This window comes from Pangasianodon hypophthalmus, chromosome 27 (genome assembly GCF_027358585.1).
Source record: "Pangasianodon hypophthalmus isolate fPanHyp1 chromosome 27, fPanHyp1.pri, whole genome shotgun sequence".
Classification (NCBI taxonomy): Eukaryota; Metazoa; Chordata; class Actinopteri; order Siluriformes; family Pangasiidae; genus Pangasianodon; species Pangasianodon hypophthalmus.
Window position 1 is genome coordinate 10615289 of NC_069736.1, and position 26243 is coordinate 10641531.

The 26243-nt window shown below is 40.4% G+C and overlaps 1 protein-coding gene across 3 annotated transcripts in view; it reads right to left on the bottom strand.

The window, feature by feature from the left end:
• Positions 1 to 2654: 2654 nt before the first annotated feature.
• Positions 2655 to 26243, bottom strand: part of ssh1b (slingshot protein phosphatase 1b) — a 107899-nt gene continuing 84310 nt past the window's right edge. For 2 of the 3 annotated variants that reach the window (XM_026921991.3, XM_026921990.3), the window contains 8 exons: positions 24336 to 24530; positions 16966 to 17059; positions 16453 to 16581; positions 16169 to 16215; positions 15938 to 16084; positions 15578 to 15778; positions 4486 to 5053; positions 2655 to 4171 (listed from right to left, as the gene is read on the bottom strand). In XM_026921991.3, the coding sequence (XP_026777792.2) occupies positions 3713 to 4171; positions 4486 to 5053; positions 15578 to 15778; positions 15938 to 16084; positions 16169 to 16215; positions 16453 to 16581; positions 16966 to 17059; positions 24336 to 24530 (1840 nt within the window). In that variant the 3' untranslated portion in view covers positions 2655 to 3712. The remainder of the gene's footprint in view (positions 4172 to 4485; positions 5054 to 15577; positions 15779 to 15937; positions 16085 to 16168; positions 16216 to 16452; positions 16582 to 16965; positions 17060 to 24335; positions 24531 to 26243) is intronic. The other variant, XM_026921992.3, reaches the window with a different exon arrangement.

Genomic DNA, 26243 nt, shown 5'->3' on the forward strand with positions numbered 1-26243 from the left:
GCACAAAGCAAAATGAAAGCCCGCTTTGACCAGAAATCTGTTAACAGATCTTTCCAGCATGGTGATTCTGTTCTGGCTTTGCTACCCACTCCTGGTTCTGTGTTCCAGGCGAAGTTTGCGGGTCCCTACGTGGTCAAAACGAAAGTGAGTGACACAAATTATGTCATTGACACACCTGACCGTAGACGCAAAAGCTGTGTGCCACATCAACATGCTAAAGTATAACACTGCAGAGTGCAAAAGTGAAACAAAGTGTGACAGAGCCACAAATGAAACCAAGTGTGCGACATCGACTGTGCCAACTTCCACCATTTCTGTGGTTACCAACTATACCATGGAAGAAGACGGACTGTATAACAGAGAAGTTAAAGTTTCCTCCAGACGATTACAGAATTCTGCCAGTCATCTGAAGAACTATCTTGCTCATCTTAGTGAAAGTCAAGCTAATGAACTGGCCGAGTTGCTGCATGAATTCCCGCAACTCTTCTCAGATGTGCCTGGAAAAACTGCAGTGTGTTCCCATGACATTGATGTTGGAGATGCGTCCCCGATCAAACAGCATCCTTATCGAGTCAACCCCCAAAAGCGTGACATAATGAAGGCTGAAGTGGAGTATATGCTGCAGCATGGTTTTGCTGTGCCAAGTCAGAGTCCCTAGAGTTCGCCCTGCCTACTGGTTCCAAAACCAGACTCCACCTATCGCTTCTGCACAGACTTTCGCAAAGTTAACAATGTAATTAAAGCTGATTCCTTCCCCCTTCCTAGGGTAGAAGACTGTGTGGACTGGGTAGGAAATGCAAAGTTTGTAACGAAGCTAGATCTCCTGAAGGGATACTGGCAGGTGCCTCTGACTCCCCGAGCATCAGAAATCTCCGCTTTTGTCACCCCAGACAATTTTCTTCAATATACGGTCCTGGCTTTTGGGATGCGGAATGCCCCAGCTACGTTCCAACGTTTGATGCACAATGTGTTGGCAGATGTGAAGAACTGTGAAGTGTACATAGATGATGTGGTTATCCATTCACCTACGTGGATAGAACATCTCTCCACCCTTAAGGTTTTTCAATGCTTGGCTGATGCCTCGTTGACCTTGAACCTTGCCAAGTGTGAGTTCGCGAAGGGAATGATCACCTATCTGGGTAAACAAGTCGGCCAGGGGATGGTAAAGCCTGTTGAAGCCAAAATTACAGCAGTCCTTGAGTACCCGGTTCCCACTAATAAACGTGAACTGCGCAGATTCCTTGGAATGTGTGGATACTATCGTGCATTCTGCCCAAACTTTTCCTCTGTTGTCTCACCACTAACTGACCTGCTAAGCACTACAAAAAGTTTTATCTGGACACACAGTTGTGAAAATGCTTTCAATGCAGCAAAAGACTTACTCTGTAGTGCCCCTGTTCTCAAAGCCCCTCCATTTGATGCCCCATTTAAAGTACAAGTTGATGCCTCTGCTACAGGAGCTGGTGCAGTCCTGCTGCAGGACGATCAATACGGTGTAGAACATCCTGTTTCGTTCTTCTCTAAGAAGTTCTCAGTGTCAGCAGAACTATAGTGTTATTGAGAAGGAAGCATTGGCACTGTTGATGGCACTACAGCACTTTGAAGTATATTTAGGTGGTAGTGTGGCCCCCATAGTTGTGTACACGGACCATAACCCGTTAACTTTTCTTGACTGCATGTCTAACTCAAGTCAGTGGTTAATGCGATGGTCTCTTGCTATCCAAGAATTTAACCTGGATATCCGTTACAAAAGAGGTTCCGACAATGTTGCTGATGCCTTGTCCAGAGTATAAACTATTTAGTGATTTGTGTAAAAACATGTGAATGTTCTATATTTCTAATAGTGAAGGTGAATCTGTTGCTTATTATAAACAAATTCTATTGTTTATAACTTTAACAGTGGGGGTGTTATGTCCCATGATGTAAATTATATTGTGAATATTGGTGATTGTGTCTCCCCTTTTTTTTTTTCTCTCTCTCTCTCTGTCTCTTCACGCAGCGCTCCAAACTATCAGCAGCTGAGCCTAATTAGCGAGAGCGTGGTTCTTCTGTCAAGCGGGTGTAACGGCAGATATAAATGCGGCAGGGAAGCAGAGCTTGGAGAGAGTCCCTTTTCTGCTATTCCAAACAACGTGTTGTGTAATTGCTGTTGAGCAAACGTGTAATCGGTGAATCTGTGGTGTGTATATGAAGTGGTCATTTGATCTTTTTGTAAATTGAACAGTAACACCGTGTAGGGAGACGGGAGCCTGTTCATTTGGGTTTTATACCCTTTCTGTTTTTTCTCCGGTTTTTACGTCAGTCAGGGAGAGAGGTAAGATAAGATTTTCTTTCGGTAGGTAAGTTATATAGTTTAAATTCTTTAGGAAGATCTTTTGTTTATTTTGGCGTTGCCCTCTCCTGACGATTTGGTTTTCTGTTTATCGATCTCTGTTTGTTATTTACTTGGTTTGCTAAGCCGGCAAATAAACCACTTCATTTGAGTATATTCCGTGTTTGGGTGCTGTTAATTAAGTGTTGAAGGTGTAAACTTGAGCTGTGATAGGGGGAAAAGGAGACTTCTCCACGCGAGTTGTGCTGAAATTTTTCGTTGGCTAATTTTTTTTTTTTTAGAGCCACTTTTTTTTTTTTTTTTTTTTTTTTTTCGTGTTACTTCCTCCCCAACCCCTAGACTAAGAGAACGTAACAAAATATTATATAATTGTTCTTGGTAATATTAGAAACCATATTTTGACTCCATTATACAGAATGTGCAAACATGCCACCTTTGTCTTCTTAAAGAATTCAACATTTTAGCAGTATGTACTGAGTTTCACCTTTTTTCACCCCCATTTATCTCTTATAGCTTTAGATTGTGTGTCACAAATTGCTGTCAACAAGGAACATATTTTAAAGTCACTAGCTTAAATGTTATGTAAAGTTAAATAAGGGATCATACATTAGAAGCATTTATCATGAGGATTCTATTGCTATAATTACTTTCAGACACTTTTTTTAAAGCTTTTTTTTATACTATTCATAATTATGCAACAATTACATTAAATATTTGGGCTTGTACAATTAGAACAATGCTAAATAACAGAACTGTCACTAACCACACAGACTGAATATTTGTGATGACAAAACATGCTCCTGCAGGCTCATCCTCATTAAGTCAAATAGGCTATGTTGAGACAGACAACTTGATCTAGAGAAAGTCTAACATTAGGACAAGCTTGTGGCACCAATCAACTGGGGTTTAAAAAATAAAATTTTAAGCATTAAAACAGCATTGAAACTTGCAGTACAAATAGAGATAAGAAAATGGAACAAATTCAACTACAGGAATTATCTTGAAATGGAATGGCCTTTGAAAGGCTTAAGGTCCAAATGCAGACTGATTGCATTCATAATATGTCTCATAAGAACAAGTTCAAGTCACAGCTGGTAATCTTTTAGTATGCTAGCGAACCACACACAAGTTGAAACCATGAAAGCAATTTAGAAGGTTTGACCAAATGATAACCTGGGAAGGTGTGCAGAAATGGAGTAGTTAAAACATGGGCAGTGGAAGTTGAATAATTATTCCCATCACAGCAGGGGGCATAAATCATACTTTCCTGTCTGGAGATGGCCAAGTTGCCAGGTTCTGACAGAGTTACAGCATTTGAACCCAGGCACTGTTGTGAGTCCAGGTAGGCATGCCAGCATCTACAACTGTCTACCAACACTCTCACTGCTGGAGCTGAGTGTCAGGTCCCACAATTCTGGATCTCTCTCTCTGCAAGCTTAGATTCAAAACACTGAGCTCTGCAGTGGAACCAGTGGACATTGACAACTTTGGGCTTTCCTCCTCTTCCTCCATCTCCTGAAGCTCATCCTTGACCTTTGGCCCTAGAGTGCACAGGAGGTTCCGGGAAAGGTCTTCACTGCTCATGGGGGTGTTCAAGCACTGGCAATAAGAGTCTAGGCTAATTGTGTGCATGGTGGGTGCAGTGGGAACACAGCAAGAGCACTGAGGGCAACAGCAGCAGACTCCACATGACTGGTACTGACAGGCAAGAGGGTTCTGGATGGATATGCGAGCATGGCTTGGCAGGTTATGGCAATGAGCATGGCGCCTGTTCATCAGACGCATACTGGACTGATAAGAGGGCTTCACTTTGTGAGGCTTTCCGCTGCTAGCACTGTCCTAAACAGATAAACACACACACACATAGGAAGAATGGATGGGTTAGTGGTTTGAACTAAAGCCTGCTGGAAAAGCAAGATGAAATATCAGGTGTTATGCAATAGGTGATATTCTCTGAAAACATATAAAGAGCATCAATAATTACTCTTATGTTTTTGGTTTGACAGAATATTCTCCCAAACCAAAAATTTCCATTGTAATCTTATTTTAGACTGACTAAAATATAATAAAACAAGAATATATCTAACATGATTTAAAATAATCCAGACAGGATCAAAAGCACTACCTGCACTTTCACAAAACTTCACACTCACATCAAAGCTAGAAGGGCAGCTCCGTTTGGTGGCAAGCCGGTTGCTGTTGTTCGCATTCTCATTGCCAAAGCAGTTCTTATTGGCCAAAGCTGCCATCTCAGCCTCCTCTTTCTGTGCTTCTTCTTCATCCTCCTCCTCCACAGTGCTAAACTCCAACCGCAGGCGCATATCTTCCAGTGTTTGCGCAGCCGTTCCCTCTGTGAGAGGCACCAACTGGGCCACAGGGAGGCTGTTATCTTCAAGCAGGGCATCACGCTCCACATCCTCAACCTCGATGAAGACACGCTCAGTGGGCAGCAGTGGTAGGCAGCGGACTGGAGTGGATGGCTCACTGTCTAGTGCCGCATCTGAGAGACGCCGGAAGTAGTAGTTGTAGTTGAGGTGGTGTGAGGGCTCATCCCAGCAGCAGGGTGACACTCTGGCATCGTGACCCCATGGGCATTGCTCTGGTTCAGGCATCAATGCCGAGATTCTGGGAGACCGTGCACCACTAGCACCCACTGCTGGGATGTGTTCAAGTGAGTTGTGGTCTCCGCATGGCTGACAGGCTTTGTTAAGCTTCTGCTGGCTGTGACAAAAGAAGATCAGTGGTATTACTTATTTTAAATTATTACAGAAAGATCAGATAATTTATTTTCAGTAACAAACTGACTATGCATTGTTTTATTCTGATAATGAGATTAAATACCAGTTATTTATTAAATATCTGTTAACTGCTAATTTTTTGGTTCAGGTTGCAATGACCTATTTTAACTTTTACTAAATGTGGAATAGTGCCAAAAAATATTTAAAACATGAAACATTTTGAAATGTGAAACTGCTTATGGCTCAATTTCTCAAAAAACAGGAAAACAACAAATGTATTTCTGTAAAAAATATACTGTATAACATGAATTGTCAAAATAAGTTTGCAGAGATGGTATGGGAAATTGCATGGGAAAGGTTTTTCATAAATACAGTTTATATCGGTAATAACTAATAAGTAGTGGATATTTTACAATACATTTGCAAATAGCAAAACTGTCTAAGGTTTTGTTCTCTCAAGCATGCTGTCTCAAGCAGCCATTTCAGATTTGGTCAAGTAAACCTGGCTGAAAAAGATATAGGAATGGATGGATGGATTGATGGATAGATGGATGGACAGATGTACTTTATTGATCACCAAGGTGAAATTTGTGAAAAATTTGGGAAGGCCCCCCTCCTTCCCCCCCAATTTATGAGACACAACTTCGACAGACAATCATTAAATTACTATTAACAATACTATGGCAGGTAGGGGCTTAGTGGGAGTCTGTAGCAGGAGTATTGTGAGCAGGTTGGATTGTCGCTGAAAGAACATTGTCAACATCAATCCATGCCACTAGAGGAGGGGGCTCGGCTGTTTGCCTAAGTCCAGTGACTCCTGGCCAAGGCCGTCCAACTGGCAGAGGATCACCTGTCCGCGTGCATGGATTCAGGGACATGGCATCCCCTCCTGCCTGCCTCCAAGACTCCTCCTACCCCAGCACTGTGGAGGAGACTGCAGCTGCCTGGCTTTGGAGATGTATTGGGAGGTGAAGTTGCGGGAGGTGAAGTTCATGGGGTACATGTGTCATGTGTGACCATGACTAGGTGGAGGCAAGTGTTGAGATGGAAGGCTCATCTGAGGGGGAGGACCCACCTCCCCTCTTCAAGCCTGTAGCGGATTTCCCACTGGACCAGTCATGTGATGAGACGTTGAAGCATGCATTCAACAGGTGTGCCACTTCAATTTACTCATTCCTCTACACTTCTGCTGCAAACTCCCACTAAACCCAGCTGCCTCACACATTGACACGTTCACATGTGCCTGATTACTGATACAACACACCTGGTTTCAATAATCCACACACCTTACAAATAGAGACTTTGCACACGCATTGTTAAGTATCTGGTCAACTCTGTTAACACATCTGATGTACCAGTCTTTTATCCCGTGTTCATGACTCTGGTTTTTGATCTGGTTTGTTTCTGTTTTTTGTGATTCTGTTTCTGCCTTGGATATCCTGGATATCAGAACGCTTATGCAGGCAGCAGGTGGAATGAGCAAGCTCATAACGCAGTGTATTGTCAAGGTTTGAATGCTGCAATACTTACATGCATCCCATGATGAACAACCATCTCTGGATTCCCTCATTAACCTCTCCATACACCTCCTGGGCCAACTACTAAGAAACTGTCATGCCCCCAAACTAGCAGAAAGAGCTATCCCTGAAAACATGCACATCAGCCAAGCCAAGCTCAGTTCCACAGCTGTGGAGCACAAAAGTCTTTGCTTCTTGTGTTGTGATAGATACTCGCCATATTTTTTATATATACACACACACTGTTTGTGTGTGTATAAAAGTAAGAAAGAAGAAGTTATGCATGGTGAATCTATGTGTCGACTGCATTAATAAACATGAACACTCATTGTAATAAGAGATAGTTTTCTTTGTTTACAAAAAATATGGTTATGGTAAAACCATATCTACATTTGGGAAACTGTCCCATAAAGGGACAGTATCCTACAAGTAATATACCTATAATCCATAAAATCTGGACATGTGCTCTAAAACAAATAATAGTAGAATTACAGACTCCCATGTTAAGAGGAATGGCAGATAAAGCCTCAGCACTGGGTAGAAGTAAACCTTCACAAGCAACTCCTGTCTCAACTCCAACTCACACACACACAGCCCTGTTTGTTTTCTCTCTGGTTTTATTTTACTTCTTTATTATTATTATTATTATTATTAATAATAATAATAATAATAATAATAATGTTTCATTTCTGTTCTCTAATCAACATTTTTCTATATGTACACTCTGTTATAACTAAGGTGTTTGTTAAATAACAGTTCTTCTCTTCTCTGTAATGCTTCGGTAGTTATGTAAATGTATACGGTCATGCCAATAAAGCTTACTGAATTGAACTGAATAGACACATTTTGATTGATTTTTAAACAAAAATTATTTATTAATTTATTTCACACAATCAATTTTACAAATAATAAAAATATTTCTACACTATACACCTCAAAAAAAAAAAAAAAAAAATTAAATCCTCCTTCATCACAGTACAGAAAATGTTATTATAACACCACTGCATTTCAAAAGATGCCATATTGTTCATTACTTTATAATATTTAAAATCAACAACAATCCTGGACTTGATATAAGCTTTAAACAGACACATAATATCATGAGCAGGTCTATTTTCTATTCTATTTTTCCTGCTTACAAGTTAGATTACAAGTTTTCTTGACCAATCATAAAGTTGATCAGCTGCCACTTTACCCTTCAACTGTTTTCAACTGTACCCTGCCCCCAAAATAAAAGCATTATGTGTAAACTTTTCTCCAAATTTCAAAAACACTTGACTCAGCAAGAGAAAAATTGGTATGAGTCTCACACATTCCAAAAAACAATGAAACACTGTTTCTCTTGAACCACAAAACACACACTTATCATGAAAACTTTGATTGATAACAGAAATAAATGCATTAACAGCCACAGCACCATGCACAATTATCCAATGTAAATCTCTATATTTCTTTTTTTGGGGGTGGTTTGTAAAGCACCCTCCCCACTGGTTTTATTTTTTCACCTGTCCCAAACTCTATCAACTTTCCCATTTAAAGCAGTTTTTTTTGAGAACTTTAACAAAACATTTAATTAACACTTTTCCTTCTACTGTGTCCAAATCTAAATCTTGAAAATCATGAAGATCCAGCAAGGGACCTGACATACTCTTCAAGTTCGGAGTAATCTTAAGTTTTGGAACAGGGTCCTTTACATCAGGAACCAAACAGCCATTGCCATAGTTTGTTAGCAGAATGATCTCCGCCTCTGTGAGCTTTTTCCTCCACATTTCTACTACTGATTTTGTGGGGCGAGTTGATCTATGCCCAAGCAAGAGGGTTAATGGTGCTATGTCGCTTAACTCAGGAACGGTCACATTTACAATTTATCTCAGTTTCACAGTCCTAGAGGCACACAACATCTGTGTGAGGCCTGGCACATCGCCAGTTATATATATATATATAAGTGAGGCCCCTTTACAAGTGGCTCCTCCAAAAGCCAGAACAAGGAGTCCGAGTTCTCTGTTCTCTTGGAGATAGTGTCCCCATGTTTTGAAATGTCCACAGTAAAAAGATGATGATCCATTCAGGGGCAGTTTCCTATGATCCATAAAGAAAAGACCAGTGTCCACTCCAAGTCCTTCCACCCTTTGTAAAATAGTCTTGGCCACATTCCTCCACACCAGATCAGCAGGGCCTGTTAAGAGTCTTTGTATGAACTGCAGACGAAATGTTGCCAGCCTGCTTGGCAAATGCACCAAACCTTGTCCAGCTTCTTCCTTAGACAAAAACAATATACTTTGGAGAACCCAGTGCAGTCTATCCCAAAAGAAGTCTACTAAGATTGTTTGCAGCCATGATAACAGCCCTATGTATCTACATAAAACAGCTTATGTCAGAGCTTTGATGCAACCAGTATATTAACTGTTAGTGCTCTTCCTCTAAAGGATAATTGTGAATGAATCCATTTCCATTTAGCCAGTCTACCTGCCATTCTCTTTACTATCCCCTCCCAATTTTTCTGCTGTATGGCTGTATCTCAAAAGATAAACTCCCAGATATTTAAAACCTCCCTTTTTCCGGCTTATTTTACCAGATAAGACTGGTTGGCCCTGCTCCCATTTCCCCAAAGCCAACGCATCACTCCTCTCCCAACTGACTTTAGCAGCTGAGGTGACTCCAAAATCCTTCAGATGATTTCGATCCAATGCATCATTTCCTGTGCAATTAAAAACTCCACCAAGAAAAAAGTAAATATTCAAAAAAAGAAATTAAATATTTCACATTTTGCCATCAAAACCATAAGTCTACCAGGCATCACCTGCTTTTACTCATATGAGATACGCAGGAAGTTTTAGGCAAAAAAAAAAAAAAAACAGCCACCCCTCCTCCGGTTGAACTCATATGAGTAAACACTACTTCTCCATCTCCCTCTTTTTTCCCCAAACAGTTTCGTTTTTCTTGAATAAATATCACCTCTAAGTTCCTTTGTCTGATTAACTCAAAAAGTAATGCACTCTTTTTCATATCTCTTGCACCGTTCAAATTGAGGGTGTCCACCCTTATCACACTCATTAGATTGTCAAGAAACATGATACAAGCAGTGACTTAAAGGAACAAAGAGATTTATGTAGTTTCAAAACCATCTTCAGTTTTTTTTGTTTTAGTTTCAATTTAGAAACAAGCTTCTTCAATCTGAACACTTCATTTGCAGTGAATTGTTCCTCACTGTCACCCCCATCATAATTACAACTGAATCAATGAACATTTCACAATCAGAGAAGCAATCCTCAACCTGAACATTCTTCATATTTTTTGTCTTTTGCAGAAATTATCTTATTTTACCAAACATGTAAGCACTTCGTTGGTTTTGTCTACTTCTAACTGTCCGTTGCCTATCAGAGTCATTAACTGTACTACATTCGGTGTCGTTATTTTTATTAACCGTCTTTCCTATCGCCGGTGCTTATGTACCTTGAGCGTTTCCTTAATCTTTTGCTTTTAGTAGAGGGAGTTTTAAAAAGTACTTCATCCCTTACCATCTCAATAGCCAAACTCTCTTCAGCTACAGCAGTAACATCATCATGCATTACCTCACTTTCATTTTCTACACTATCCGCACCTGTCCAGCAGTCCCACCTAACCTTTCATCATTTACAGGTTCAGAGTCATTAGCTCTCTCAGTACACACACTTATAATATGACCCTCCTTTCCACATCTGAACCATTTCATTATAACAGAGGTACTAAAAACCAAGCAGTGTTGCCAACTATTTTCAGTGGAAAGTAGCTAAACCCTGCTTGAAAAGTAGCTAAATGTCGCTAAATGACGTCATGCATCATTAGCATATTAATGTCGTCATCACGTCGTATTTGCATTCTGCGTAATGTCGGCACTTTATAACTGTTTTCTCCCCTAATCCGTCCTCACAAACTGTTTTAATATAAATACATAGCTGAATGTCCAGTAAAGCTGTTCTCAATTACATATTTTCTGTCAGTCAACGGAATAGAACTTACTACATGTTAACCAGAAGTTACTTCCACAGCACTGATAAAATTCCAGTGAACCACGACGTCATTGAACAAAACCACTATACAAGTAAGTTAAAGACAGCATATGTGCCGTGATATTATCAGTTATGTTTACGTGTACAATGATCACTCGTAGAGAATGTGTTCTGCCACAGAATATTTTGCTTGTTCTCTCACAGTGTAGGCTACAAGTCACAACAATGATATTCAGTTGCAGTCAGGGACGTTAGTGATAATCTGCCCCTAGAGGATAAACCTTTGGTTGAATTATTTGCATATTTACAAAATAATAATAATAATAATAATAATAATAATAATAATAAAATACTGTGCACATTTACAAACGAACTATGTGCATATTTACAAAAAATGTGAATACTAAAAAACTGCATTTTAATCAACAGATTGAAATTGTCATAAAATGGAGTCAATCTATGCTCAAATACTCTATTATTATAATATGATAATTTAACTGAACGGAGATAATGAACCACACATTTATTATTTATTATGTGATAATTTGGCAGACACAAGTGCCACAAATTTGTACAGTACATAGCAAATGAAAAAGATTAAAAAAAAATTTAAGTCAGCCTACCTCACAAAACCAAAACAAATTCACTGTATGTGAAAGAAAAACACTATTTAACAACTTTTGTGATTCTGATTTCAGATCACTCCATGAGAATGCTGAGACAGAATTCATCATCATCCACAAGATCCATACCCTTAGTGCTCTCCTCTTGTGGGGTGATATTGGATGAAGAGGATGAGCTAGAACCTGGACAGGACTTAAATGAATAGGCTGCTGAAGTGCCAAAGAGCTGCAGCACTTTATCAGGCAGTCTGTGCTTATAACATGCATCTCCAGCCAACCTCAAACCATATCTAATATACAGAATAGAGCTGAGGGTCTGCAGGGACATGTGGTTACTGAGTTTGTTTTTAATGACACCCATTTGACTGAACAGCCTCTCTACCTCAGCATTTGAGTGTGGGAGGGAGAGGACAGAAACTGCAACAGAAGCCAAGTCTTCATATGGGTTTATGCCTGCTGAATCTCTATACTTCTTAACTTCAGCCCAGAATGCCGAAGTGTTTGTTGTTTCCTCCCATGTGAATAGACCTCCACTGATTTAATAGTTTTATCAATTGTGGCCGGGCAATATCCTAACAGGTCTGCAAGTTTTGCCATGTCTGTAAGGCTCTTGTTGTGGTTTAGTGTCTCCCCCACATTGAACAAAGACATGTAGCTGCATTATCTCCATATTATCTGGGAGCCTTGCTCTCAATTCATTTGCTAAGGAGATGGTGTAGTTCACACATCTTCTTCGCACACAGTCCTCCTCCTCGGGAGAGAGGTTCAGCTGTGCTGCCTTGGACTCAAATATATAGCTAAGGTATGGTTTGGGAGAAATGTGTCCATCTATTGGTTCTTTAAGGACATCAATTTTTGCCATCGGATTAATGACTCTGCTGCAGACAGACTTTATAAGCCTCATTAAACAGTCAAGCAGCTTGAGTGGATCTGACTGTTCCCCCTCAAAAGCCTTAACAGCAGACTGCACCTCAGTAATTATAGATTTTAAAAAAGTGAGATACAGGAGGTTCTGTGGGTCACTGTACATGGAATGTAGAACATCTGCCATGTAACAGTGCTCACTCAACATGGTGAGACTGAAATGCAATTTTAACTTCTCCCACTGATCCAGGATTCTGGATACAGCAGGCTCTATGGAAAGCCAGTGTGTGGCACAGACCTTTGTTATCAGTAATGGCTTCTCCCCACAGTTTATTGTCTGATAGACAGCCTTGTATGCCTCTCTGCGCTTTGGAGAAATAGAGAACCAATTATAGGTTTCTCTAACAAGAAATTCCATGCTACGTGGAAGATTGTTTTTGGAGGCAGAGCTTACAGCTAACTGTAGGGAGTGACACACACAGCGGATAAGGACTAGATGTTTTAAGTCACTCTCCTCCCTCAGAATTTTGTGCACACCATTGTACACTCCTGTCATTACAGATGCATTATCTGTGCCAATGCCTAGCAAGTTCTCCCTCTTGAGACCACACTTCCCAAGAAAATCGAGAACTGCTCTGGATATTGTTCTAGCATCCCCTCCCTCCAGCTCAACAAGGCCTAGGTTGGTAGCCATCACATTTTGTCCTCACGAAAATACCGAATTACAATCCCAAGGTACTTTGATACACTTACATCAGTGCTTTCATCAAGAAGGAGGCTGTATTTGCTGTCACCAATATCAACTACCAATCTTTTAAGGAAATATGGTGCCAACACCCCACTGATCATTTCAGTACACTTGGTACGGTGCATCCGAAAATGCTTGGCTGCACTGGAATCTAGAAAAGCAGCTTTGCATGCTTTATCAATGTGGTCACAAGAGAGAATGGAGCAGTGCTCTGCTATAGCCATTGCCTTTGTTGCCTCTGCCTGTTTTAAAGAGTCAGTGTTTTTTGGAGAAAATGGCAATGTAGACTGCTTGGCTTGATTATAAGGCTTGGACTTTTCATTGTGCTTCTGAGTTGATGGATGCTTTTTAATGTCAGATAACTTGGCACAAAATTCTGTCATGCAGTACAGACAGTAAGCCCTTGTGTCACTGCCCACATAGGGCTTCAGCCCCCCCTTAAATTCAGGAATCAACTCCCATTCTTTTCTATATTTTAGAGTGTGACATGTTACTATTTGAATGTGTGTAATGTTCTAGCTGTGTGTGTATATGTATTGTGTATGCACGTTTTATATTTGTATTATGTGTATATGTTTTTTATATGTGTATATGACTTTAATGAAGTTTATTGTTGTGCTTAAATAAGTACAGTCTACAGTCTGTAGATAAACGATCTGACTTCACTGAGTTCAGAAACTGGAATAAACTAAAGCCCTGTGGTAGTGAGTAATATAAGCGCATGACAAGAATAAACGGTCACAATAATTTTTCAAATTTAATACGTAGGAGAAGCTGGTAAGTGATTGGTCTGTGGCAACACAGCGTGCACATGCGCAGTTCATTGACATCTATGTCAGCTGCTGTGCGGTCAACGGAATGCGCTGCTCGTCTCTCAGCCATACACAGTGCACAGAGGGGTGTGTCTGCAGCGGGGAAGCAAGACGCGCAGGACAGTACTGGTGACATTCAGAAAGTTGCTAAGGTTTGTCCAAAAAGTCGCTAGATTTGTCGCTAGTCGCTTTTTTTGGAAAAAAGTCGCTAAATCTAGCGACAAAGTCGCTAAGTTGGCAACACTGAAACCAAGTAGTCAAAACCATCAGTTCGAAACTTAGAGGCCACATTCAATTCATCGACATCATTCTTTAAAACCAGATACACTTGGCATCTAAAACAAACAACGTGCTTGAGTAGCGGTGATTTACAGCCAAGCGGAATCTTTTTCATGCCTTGAAAGCTCTTGAAAGAACATTCTTCCACTGAAACATTAATCGCAGGCGTGAGTCTGATACCGAGTCTGCGGTACAACCGGTCCAAACTCACTCGCTCTGAAGATGCCATTGCCAACCAGCAAGCGCTGGATAGTGGCGTTCATTGTACGTCAAAAAAAAAACCTCCCTAACCTGCTTTCCGTATACACCAAAACTTTCCAGCAAAGAAACGTGTGAAAATTAAGGTAAAATGGAGAAAGCTCACTCTCACGAGTGTCACACGTGCAAACTCCGCCCACTCACTCCCAGCATCCACTAAGTGAGTGAGAGACAGAGAGTGCTGTAACAATATTGCTTGTTACTGAAGATACAATTAAATAACCAAGGTCCTAACTAATTTAAAAGGTGACTTCTTTCTTCTGTCCTGTGTAGATATGGGGTGGACTTTTACAAAAATAATGCCTAATGTCCATAGTTTTTGTACCTAGCTACACCAGCTGGAGTTTATCTGTGGCTGTTACATGACTAATTGGCTAAATGAACTTTCACCATACATTAATACAAAAACAAGACAGAAAAAAACATTCTACATTACCACAGGGTGCATTGTTATATCTACAGTGTACTATAGCTAACTTGATAAGAATGAAATTAAAAATGAAGATTCTTAAGAGTTCAGTAGACTACTAAACATAATTGTGACAAAATAACTACATATTCAAATATAATAGTTGTATTTCTTGATATGTTCCTTTTAGGAATGCTCATAATAGTCAGCTTAGCCTGTGGATTTTGCTATAGAACATTCACCAGCTCTTCCATGAGCTATCATCCCTGGACACGTGTGGGCATTCAAGGGGGCAAGATGCCAAAAATAAATAAATAAATAAATTTAATTGTTTATTAACACATTTACTTTAGCTGTGACCTTGAAAGTTTTGTACAGAAAATATCCTTTGAATGTGATTTACTGAGTTACAGAAATATAGATTATTAGTGACAGCTATGCAGGGTACGGGTGGGGGGTGTTCCATTCTTCCCCAGCCCCCCAGTTAAATCTGCCCATGTCCTTTCCCCATGCTGTGTCAAGCTGATAGACCATCTCCCCTCCTTAGAAATTTTGGTAAGTGTCATTTCATTGGCCCTGGTCCTTTGGTAAGGGGCAAACCCTTCCCAGGTATAAATAGTGTCTCATGAATTCTGTCTCTCTCTATCTCTTGCCTTACTGTCCTTTCCATGGCAGCGTCTTCTTTAGCTAAGGAAAATCTCTCTCTGTTACATTTAATTCCTCTGTAATAAAATATTCAAATGCATGCCTCTGGTCACAGTTTTGTTTGGTACAGCAGAAGTTCTTAAAAATGTAGCAGCTGGCTTCTTGTGTATTGGAAGAAGCACATTATAGCCCTTATTCTTCAAGAATGGTATCTGTTCTGTCATAAGGTAATTGGCAGTGGCAGTGGCTAAATTATTAGGTTAAAAAAAATAGATGAAATAGGTGAGAAACATATGGTGAACAGAGCATGAAGACTAATAGAATAAAATACTGCCGATATCATATTATTTAGACTTCTCTCACCTTGCTTCTAAAATGCCCTCATAGTCGGCCAGCTTCTTCATGAATGCTGCACTGGGTTGTGCTATGATCCGCTTCTTTTTTACAAAATTACATGCCTTCTCCAGTGACCAGCCGTACTCTTTCATAGCATAGGCAATGACCGTGGACACTGAATGACTCACTCCCATCTTACAATGCACCAGACATTTAGAGTTGTTCTCTCTGTTTCATACATCCAGGAAGACAGACAGATGCACAAAATGTCTATCATTAACTATAAAATATCTATCATTTACAACCATGTATACTGTACAATATAGGCTGTATATATGAGTGAATATACTGTAACAGGGAGCAAAGTTCTTTCACATTTTCACTCACTTTGCTCTCATTATGAAGTCGTAGGTTTCGTTCCAGTGAGCCAGCAGATCTGCTGACTCATCATCAAACACATGGACGTTGTAATAGCAAAAAAATTCTGGGAAAAAGTTGTCAATTTCCCGTGTCATGTTAAGGATGTAGCCAATCCTGAATCAAAGCACAGACTGTATTCATTTTAGACATAATTGAAACAGAGGTATGCACTTTGTACTTGTTACTACACAAACTGACCCGCACTCTCTGAGCTCTTCAAGGTTGGAGGCGTCCCATTCCGTGCCCTGAAAGGGAAAAAAATAACAGTTTAATAGTTTGAAAAACCTGCTGCTATAATACCAGTGTTTCTTCCAACCAAGTGACTTTACCTGCCCATTTTATGACTATTCAGTAAATGCAAGCTGAAATTTGTGACTTTTCTTCAAAATTTACTTTGTATCACAGCAAAGGGTTTGACAAAATGTCTTCCAAAAACAGTAAAAGAAAAGTTGCAAAGATTGTGGTTAGATATAAACTCAAACCAGGTAAAGGTAGTCGAAGATCAGTGTGGCTTTGTAGATTTGGCTGAGGATGAGCAGCATCTCGTTGTCAATAAACTCCTTGTACTCTCGCTGGTTCCAGCTCACATGCTGCTCCAACTCATTTAGGATCTGAGCACAGAATCATATCAGATTCTCCAGATAATAGAAGCCTTCCAAAGATCTAGGCAATGTTCACACTTACATTTTTAAATATGAAGAAAGATGTATAAACTCCTAGATTGTGAATACTGGCAAATACTACCACTCCATAAACCCTAATTAAACAGTTAAACTGATGCCAGTCTGAAGTTTATATACTTCCACCCAAAATAACACAAACTTAAGACTTGAGTAAATTAATCACTCAGGCCTGCTTTTCCACAGGGATCTTTTTGTGTATACAAACACCGTGCAATCGGAATCAAACTGTTCAGTGATTCTGTGAAACTGAAATTTCAGCCTTTAGACCATAACATTGAAGTCAAAGTCCACACACACACACACACTTCTCACCTCCTTCGATGTCACATTTTCCAGGTCCTGAAACATCATTATGCTTTGCAGTTTGGTCCTAATTAAGCTCTCTGTCCTTTCCCTCTTGCTTAGCCTGTTGACAGTAAATGACATGAAATAAACCAAGTTATCAATGCTCATCTGTAACTATGTTTTCATACATATTTCATACACATATATCATGGAGTTTAAGTGCATTTAAGCATGCTATTGTGGTTTAGAAAATGACTATTTTTTAAAATTGTCTGTATAATTAATCTTAATTTTTAAAATAATCTGTTTATCTCCATATGTCTCAGTCATACTCATCATCCTCCTCTTCATCATTATATGCCCAGTTAGCATGAAATTTCCAAAGAGACTTTCCTAGCAGGTTATATTACCAACCCCTGCCCCACCACCCAAAAGAAAAAAATTTAGTAAAATTTAGTAGACCAATTACATCAATGAGACCCCTTAAACGTGTTCCTTTGTCAGTATTTATCTGATGGTATATTCTGAATATGCGAACAGATTTAACATACTCATACAGACTACCTACAAAACAGATTGCAATTTATTACTAAAACTAAGGAATCTAAGACAGACTAGAGACAACCAAGATATTGACAGACAGACAATAAAAAGAAAATCTTATATGCATTCATTCATCGTCAGTAACCACTTAATCCGAACTAATTTCATGAATTTCCTCAGCAAAATCATCATCTTGTGGACTAGATCCCTTACCTACATTTTTCTTCAAACAGATAATACCAGATGCAAACAAACCTCTTCTAAAAATAATCAATTCTTCCCTTAGCACTGACACTACGTATATAAATCATTTAAACTAGCAGTTATCAAACCCCTGATTAAAAAACCTGACCTCAACCCCTGTCAATTGTCCAACTATAGGCCAATATCAAACCTCCCCTTTATCTCCAAGATCTTAGAAAAGGTTGTAGTACAACAATTATGCTCATACCTATGTAGGAATAACATTCATGAAATGAATGTCAGTCAGGATTTAGGTCTCATCATAGCACAGAGACAGTGCTGGTCAAAGTGGTAAATTACCTACTACTGGCCTCTTATCAGGGTTGTGTCTCTTTGCTTGATCTTAGTGCAGCTTTTGATACCATTGATCATGCTATTCTCCAGACAAGAAAATGTTGTTGGCGTTAAGAGCAGCCCTTTCCTGGCTCAGGTCTTATTTGACTGATCGTTATCAGTTTGTAGGTGTAAATGGTGACTTCTCTCCGCATACTAAGGTAAAGTTTGGTGTTCCACAAGTTTCTGATTTAGGCCCACTGCTCTTTTCTTCATACATGCTACCTCTGGGCAAAATTATTTGTAAACATGGTATTAGCTTCCACTGTTATGCTGATGACACACAGTTGTATGTTTCAGCACAGCCAGATGACAGACATCAGCTTAATAAAGTTGAGGAATGTGTAAATGATATTAGACACTGGATGCTTTTTAACTTCCTTTTACTTAATTCCGACAAGACAGAAGTACTTGTACTAGGACTACATGCAGCTAGAGGTAAGCTTTCTGATTACATAGTAACTCTGGATGGCCTTTCTGTTACATTATGCAGCAGTAAAAGACCTTGGTCTGATTGATTCCAGTCTTTCATTTGAAGTTAATGTAGATAATATTACTAGGATAGCCTTCTTTCATCTTAGAAATATTGCTAAGAAATATATTGTCACTACACGAAAAATTAGTTCATGCTTTTGTTATCTCTAGGTTGGATTATTGTAATGCCTTACTGTCTGGCTGTTCCAGTAGGTGCATAGACAAGCTCCAGTTAGTCCAGAATGCTTTGGACCAAAATTCATATGAACAGTTATGCTATGATGACTTAGGACTACAATTGCTAGGATAGCTTTAGGACTGCAATTGCTACGAACAGTTTTGCACTCAGGTCTCCATCAGTGAACACTGGATAAGTTCAACAAAATAGACTTCGTGTGAGAACGAATGAATTTCCTGGTTACACAATTGCACTTTTTGACCATGTAGTACACAATTATAGAAGGGATTTATTTACAATTGCACTATCCATTGTCACCCAGAGGATGGGTTCCCTTTTGAGTCTGATTCCCCTCAAGGATTCTTCCACATATCATCTCAAGGAGTTTTTCCTTGCCACCGTTGCCTTTGGCTTGCTCATTACTGATAAATTCATACATTTAAAATTTATATCCTGACTGTATTTATTTCTGTAAATCTGTTTTGTGACAATGTCTGTTGTTAAAGGTGCTATACAAACAAAAGTAAATTGAATTGAAAAGGGTGAGGCAGACACCGAGAGATGAGTATGTTGTACTCATGTGATAATGCTGTCCCGTCTCTTTATTTTCCCAGAGGCCGATGACAGTGCTGAAGACGCCGCTCCTCTACTGCACCGTGCTTCGAGACTGCGACCCCCACAAGCCCAAGAGGTGTCCTGATCCCATGCTGCTGCGCTTCCTCACCATTCTCTCATGCCACCGTGCCCCGCAGACAGCGACCATCCTGCCACGCTCCTCAAAACTGCTCATGGCCAAAGTTATATCTCTGCCGGCTGTTGCAGGTTAAACAACTCAGGACATCGGTGTACCACTCTCAGACCAACAGCCTGGTGGAGCGGTTTAACCAAACCCTCAAGAGGATGCTCTGACAGGTGGTGGACAAGGAGGGAATGAATTGGGACCTACTCCTCCCATATGTGCTGTTAGCTGTCCGTGAGACCCCCCAGGCATCCACAGGGTTCAACCCATTTGAGCTTCTCTTCAGCTGGAGGCCACGAGGGCTGTTACATATGGCCAAGGAAGCCTGGGAACAGCAGCCATCCCTGTACCACTCCCTCACTGAATACATTCAGGATATGCAGGAAGGGATTGACCGAGTGACGCCCATCATCCAACAACAAATGGGAGAAGCACAGGCTGAGCAGTGCCGGGTCTACAACCTCTGAGAGTTCCAGCCCAGCGACCGAGTGCTCCTCCTTCTCCCATCAGCCACCTGCAAATTCCTGGTTAATTGGCAGGGCCACTACACAGTCTTCGAGAGGGTAGGCCCAGTCAACTATTGCCTGCAACAGCCAGGTAAGCGCCCTGAAAGTCAAATATATCACATCAACCTGTTAAAAATGGATTGAACCTGCTCCAGTGCCGTCTGCCTTTGCCACCACCTGAGCGTATCTTGGTCTGAAAAGGAGAAGAGCTGACCCCATACCAGCATCAGGACCTCACAGAGCTCATAGATCAGCTCGCAGTTGTGTTTTCCATGATCCCCGGCATAATCCACCTGGTGCAGCACAAAATAAAGACCCCTCTGGGAGTGTTGATATGACAGCGGCCCTACTGCTTCCCTGAGGCCTGTTGCAAGGCTATTGAGGAAGAGGTAAACCAGATGCTAAGAGACGGCATAATCGAAGAGTCCGCCAGCCCCTGGTCTAGCCCCATCGTGGTAGTTCTGATGCCCGACGGGAGTATCAGGCTATGCAACGACTTCCGCAGGCTCAAACAGATGTCCAAATTCGACAGTCACCCCCTCCCCTGAGTGGATGACCTCGTGGAGCACCTAGGGAGAGCCCAATTTATTTCCACCTCGAACCTCACCCAGGGACACTGGTAGGTCGCCCTAGCCCCTGACGCCAGGCCCAAAACAGTGTTCAGCACAGCCAGTGGCCACTGGCAGTACAGGGTCCTCCCCTTCAGGCTCCACGGTGCTACCACCTAAACCAATAAATTCATGTGTGTTTGCACTAATCTTGCTGTCTTGTGTCTGTGTTCTGCCTGCAGCAGCTGCGAGTAGCTACAACTGACATTTAGACTAAATATAGAAAACATTGTTACATTACCCCAGTCTAAGGCTATCTCAGATCACTATCTCATTTCATCTAAAATGTCTGAATATATGCCAAGGACGCAGGAAGTAACTTTCAGGATTCCTTTAACAGTACATCCAACAGTCTAAGCAAACATCAAAATGGAACATTTTTGGTAGTTTTTGAGTTTATATGTCAGTTATACAGTCAGGTCCATAAATATTTGGACATTGACAAAGTTATTGTTATTTTAGCTGTCTAGCACAATGTATTGGAATTGAAATTAAATGAATATGAAAGTGCAGCCTTTCAGCTTTAATTTAAAGGTATTTACATCCAAATCTTGTGAACAGTGTAAGCACTTTTATATGTGGTAGCCCCCTACCCCTTTTTAAGGGCCCAAAAGTAACTGAACGAATTAACAATCATAAATTAAATTGTCAGTTTTTAATACTTGGCTGCAAATTGGCTGCAGTCAATTACTGCCTGAAGTCTGGAACCTATTGACATCACCAGACGCTAAGTTTCTTCCCTGGTGATGCTCTGCCAGGCCTTTACAGGAACTGTCCACACATTTTGTGTTACCATACATTTCTTTTGGCAAGTCAATTAGGGCCTCTACTTTGTTCACATCAGAGGTCATTTTAAACAATCAATTAGAGACAGATTTATTTCAGCTTGACTTCTGGAATCACAATTCCAGTGGATCAAAGGTTTACAGACACCAAGTTGACTGTTTCTTTAAACAGTCTGGAAGATTCCAGAAATCGATGTAATGACGTTTAGAAGCTTCTGAGTGGCCAATTTTTATAATTAGGAGTTAATTGTGAGCGAACCTGTGGCTACCTTTAAAGATAGTGCTTTTTTGCCCTTGATACTGTGGGAAAATACAAGCAATTGGTCAAGACCTCAGAAAAACAACTGTGGACCAACATAAGTCAAAGAGCAATTTCCAATCAACTGAAGTTCCCACAAGCATCTATACAAACAATTGTATGCAAATATATAAATCATGGGACCCCACATTCACTGCATCATTCAGGAAAGAGGCACAAATTAACTCCCAGGGATGACTGAACTTTGGTCTGAAACATTTAACTGAACCCCAAAACAGCAACAAAGGAACCAGTGAAGGAGTTGCAGACCTCAGGTACCAAAGTATGTACATCCAAGTGAGACCTACATCAACATGGCCTGTTGTGCAAGGAAGAAGCCCGAAGAACATCATCCCAGCTGTGAAGCATGGGGCTGGCAGCATCATTTTGTCAGGGTATTTTGCTGGATAAGGGACTGGTGCACTTCAGAAAATAGATGGCATCATGAGGAGGGATGATTATCTAAAAAAATACTGAATTAAAACTTCAAGACATCAGCCAGAAACTGGTTGCAACTGAGTCTTCCAATAGGACAGTGGTCCTAAACATACCTCCAAAACTCTAACAAAATGACTTAAAGACAACAAAATGAATGTATTGGAGTGGCCATCACAAAGCCCTGACCTGAATCCCATAGACAATTTGTGAACTGAAAATCGTGTCTGAGCAAGCAGGCCCACAAACCTGACTGACTTACATCAGTTCTGTCAGAAGGAATGGGCAAAAATTTGGAAGCATTTGATTCAGGTTCAAGCAATTAAAAGGCAATACCACCGAATACTAACAAAGTGTATGTAAAAATTTTGACTCACTGAAAATGTGATATAGCTAAAAAAAAAAAAAGCTTTTAAAAATCTTTTAGCTAGTATTTTGAAATGATCTCTTATAGAAATAAAGTAGATACCCTAACTGACTTAACACAGAAATATATCATAATATGAAAAGTTCTATAAAATTGAGTTTGAATGTCTTTAGCCTAGGTGTATGTAAACTTTTGGCCTCAACTGTAATTCTGACAGAAGTATTTCTACTATAGCCACAGGTAGCTAGAAGTAAGCTTTCTGATTACGTAGTAACTCTGGGTAACCTTTCATTTACATCATGTGCAGCAGTCAAAGACTTTGGTGTCATTGTTGACTCCAGCCTGTCATTCAAAACTCATGTAAAAAAAGTACATTTCAGCTGGGAAATATACCTATGATAAGAAACATAAAGTTACCACACTGCAATGGCTCCTAGTAAAATTGAATCACACTGCAGTACCTGAGTCAACTTTTGGTCTTTTTTGAGCCCCCATGCCTGCTTTCGATCAAAAGGTGCAGGCTCTTTATTAGTACCTAGAATAACAAAGACTACAGCAGTGAGCAGAGCCTTTTCTTACAAAGCCCCCTGTTATGGAACAACCTTCGAATTAGTGTTTGGGACTCAGACACAGTCTCAATCTTTAAGTATAGGCTGAAAACCTATTTGTTTATGTGACGACGAGGAGGGCAGGGCCAGGCGTGTATCATCACAGCCTGGCCCCTCCTTGCTCCTCGTCACAGTTTAGTCAAGCTTTTTCTTAATATGCTCTACTCTGCTTGGAGCTTCTGTCACCTGAGAATCACTCACTGCTGCTAAGGATTGCCCCATATGGATAGCCTAAATTGCAATCCTCCATCCATTTTCCATGAAGTAGAAGGCAGATGATGATTTTACCCCTGCCTGAGGGCCTCTGGAGGTACTGTCATTGAGGGAAATGATAGATATGGGAACATGGAGGACTGGCTCTTGGAAGCAAGTTGATAACACAGTCCCAGGGTCTTTGGGTGGGTCTTACTAAAGACCTTTACCAGATGTTGGCACTCTATAGGGACATTATCCATTCCTTTAGCAGCAAGTCTCTCAGTAGAGGTTGAGCCACACTGGACAATATCTGTGCACTTTGCTGACCAGCTGATGATCACCCTTCTTGACCAACTTATCCTTGGGGAGAATAAGATCTCACTGTAATCTTCAGGACCCAGATCAGATGTTCGGAAAAAAAAACTGCTTATGGCCCCAGAGTCAAACATGCTTGTAACACACATACTAACCTCATCCCAATTCACCAGTTGACTCTGGAGACCTGATTTCACTGTACAGTTCACTCGCATTACTGCCTTTGTGGAACTTGAAGCATTTCTCTCCTGACTCCTATCGCTCTGCTGGATAATAAAACATGGCTTGAAACAATGCACTGAACTGCTACTAAGACTATCTGTCTTTTCCCTGTTGTTCACAAATTGCATGCTCTCCCAGTTAGCAAAAAACAGTGAATGAAGCTGGATGGGTTGTGACTGATGAATAAAGAAAACTGTAGCAGAAATCTGTGGTATTACATATGTAATCTTTATGCAGGCAAAAGTCTGTTTTAAGTTTGAGCATATCAAAGAAAGAAATGGAAGAGTTAACTGCAACTAAATGTGCCTGGAGGAGAGTATTAAGAGCCCTATTCTGTAGACATGAACAGACAGACACACATTATAAGGGAATGTCACACTAATGAGCAGAGATACATGAAGGGAAACATCCCAGAGTGCAGGGCAAAATATGGTTGATTCAACTCCAGGCTACATGTGGCTGTCAACAATAAAAACCAACTAAAGACCAAAAGCTTAGACAGTCAATCTGAGCTACAGTCTGATTTAATAACCTATATGGTGGCTTACTGGTCGGAGAACATGACAGGGGATTCAGGCCTGGGGGTTTCCAGGTTGCTCATGGTGTTCCATTCATTGACGCAACTCTGTTTGGAGGAGATACGGCTCTCATAAAAGCTTATCCAGGAGAATGTAGTGCTGCCAGGGACATAGTTATACCGACGGGACACTTCGCATGCTTTATGCAGCACCTGCAAAGCTGACCTGTGGACCAGGGGATTTGGGATGTGGGTTAGTACTTAATCAAACATTTGCATTTGTCAGCATACTACTATGAAACATATCATGAAAAGGAAATATTAAATGCTTATAATGTTAACAATATTCCAAATATGGATGAGTGTCAAGATGCGGCATGACGCACAAACAGTATGCCACTACACCCCCCAAGTGCATTATTTTCATATAACAGAATAGTCTGGAGTGTGTTATTCTGCTTGTACAACAGTGATTTGCCAATACTTACAATGTTTAATTTATTAATGAACAACATGTTGCAGATTTTAATGGTTTATAGTTAGATTTAATGTCTATGTCCAAAAGACATTTCAAAAAGTTAGTTCCTGTTCTCACCAATCTCTCTCTCTCTCTCTCTCTCTCTCTCTCAAAATGCAGCCTGTCATTTTAGCGAGAAGCCAGAAAGTATACACTCCTCTGAGAGACTTTCCTGAGCTGGGAAACTTTGACTGTTACAAAGAGCTTACAACCGATTTTCCTCCAATAAATGCTAAATAAATATCTCAAAACAAAAAAAACGACACCACATCAATGATTATATGTTTTACTTTGTTAAACAAAGTTTTAAAAATCTGTTCATTATTAGTCTTAGATACATAAATACAACTGCCGTACAAGTCCCTGTGTATGAGGTATTACTATAGAAACAGTAACACTTTAGAGTGAGTGCAATAATATAAATCCATTGTTCATTTTACAGCTGGAACTACTGTCAGAGACGTGCTGTTATGCGGAAATAATGCACACCCTCTGAACAACCAGATTAGAGAATTCAACCACGCTGTGGTATAGAAATATTTAATGTTTATTTTGAAAATGTAAAATTATAGGCAGATACCCAGCCAGCATGTCTATGTAGGGCCCACATGGGTCCCAAATGGGCTTGCAACTGGTGCCCATGGGGGCAGCCCAACTGGGCCCTGCTATCTTTTGTCTGCAGTTTTCACGGTGGCGCCACATGCAGATGCCCGTAAGGGCTAATGATGGAGGACAAATGGGCCACATGTAGGGCCTTTGTAGGCAAACAGGGTAGCCCCTACATGGGCTTAATGTGGAACAGCACCATGGGTGCCTGGGATGTACATGGGCATCTGGGTATTGTAGAGGCTGCATGGGCTACTTTATTTTACAGTAGCTGCTTTTGACATGGAAGTATTACACAGAATAAAGGATACATAATACAGTTACTTTTTTTTTATTTACAAATTAACAGCAAAGAACAAGCAGATCAATAACAATGATACAATTATCAATAATACACATACAGCTATATACCAATATCTATACTGTAACGACTTAATACTCTTAAATTTAACACTTATAGCTTAAACAATTTTAAAAGTATTTTTAAAAATCCCTTTACTCATACTCTTCAAATTTTCATAAATCTAACAAAGATGTTATTTTTAAATTTCAATTTAAATAATAACAATAACATAGGTCCCTAGTGGTCTAGCGGCTAAGGTACCGCTGTCTCTTTGCCACGGCACGAGTTCGACTCCTGGGCAGGGAATCAACCCTAGCCACTGGAAGTGTACTCTCAGTGCTGGTTCCAAGCCTGGATAAAATAGGAGGGTTGCACCAGGAAGGGCATCTCGTGTAAAAACCTGTGTCAAATCAAACATGTGGACCAACAATCCACTGTGGCGACCCCTAACAGGAGCAGCGAAAGGACAACAA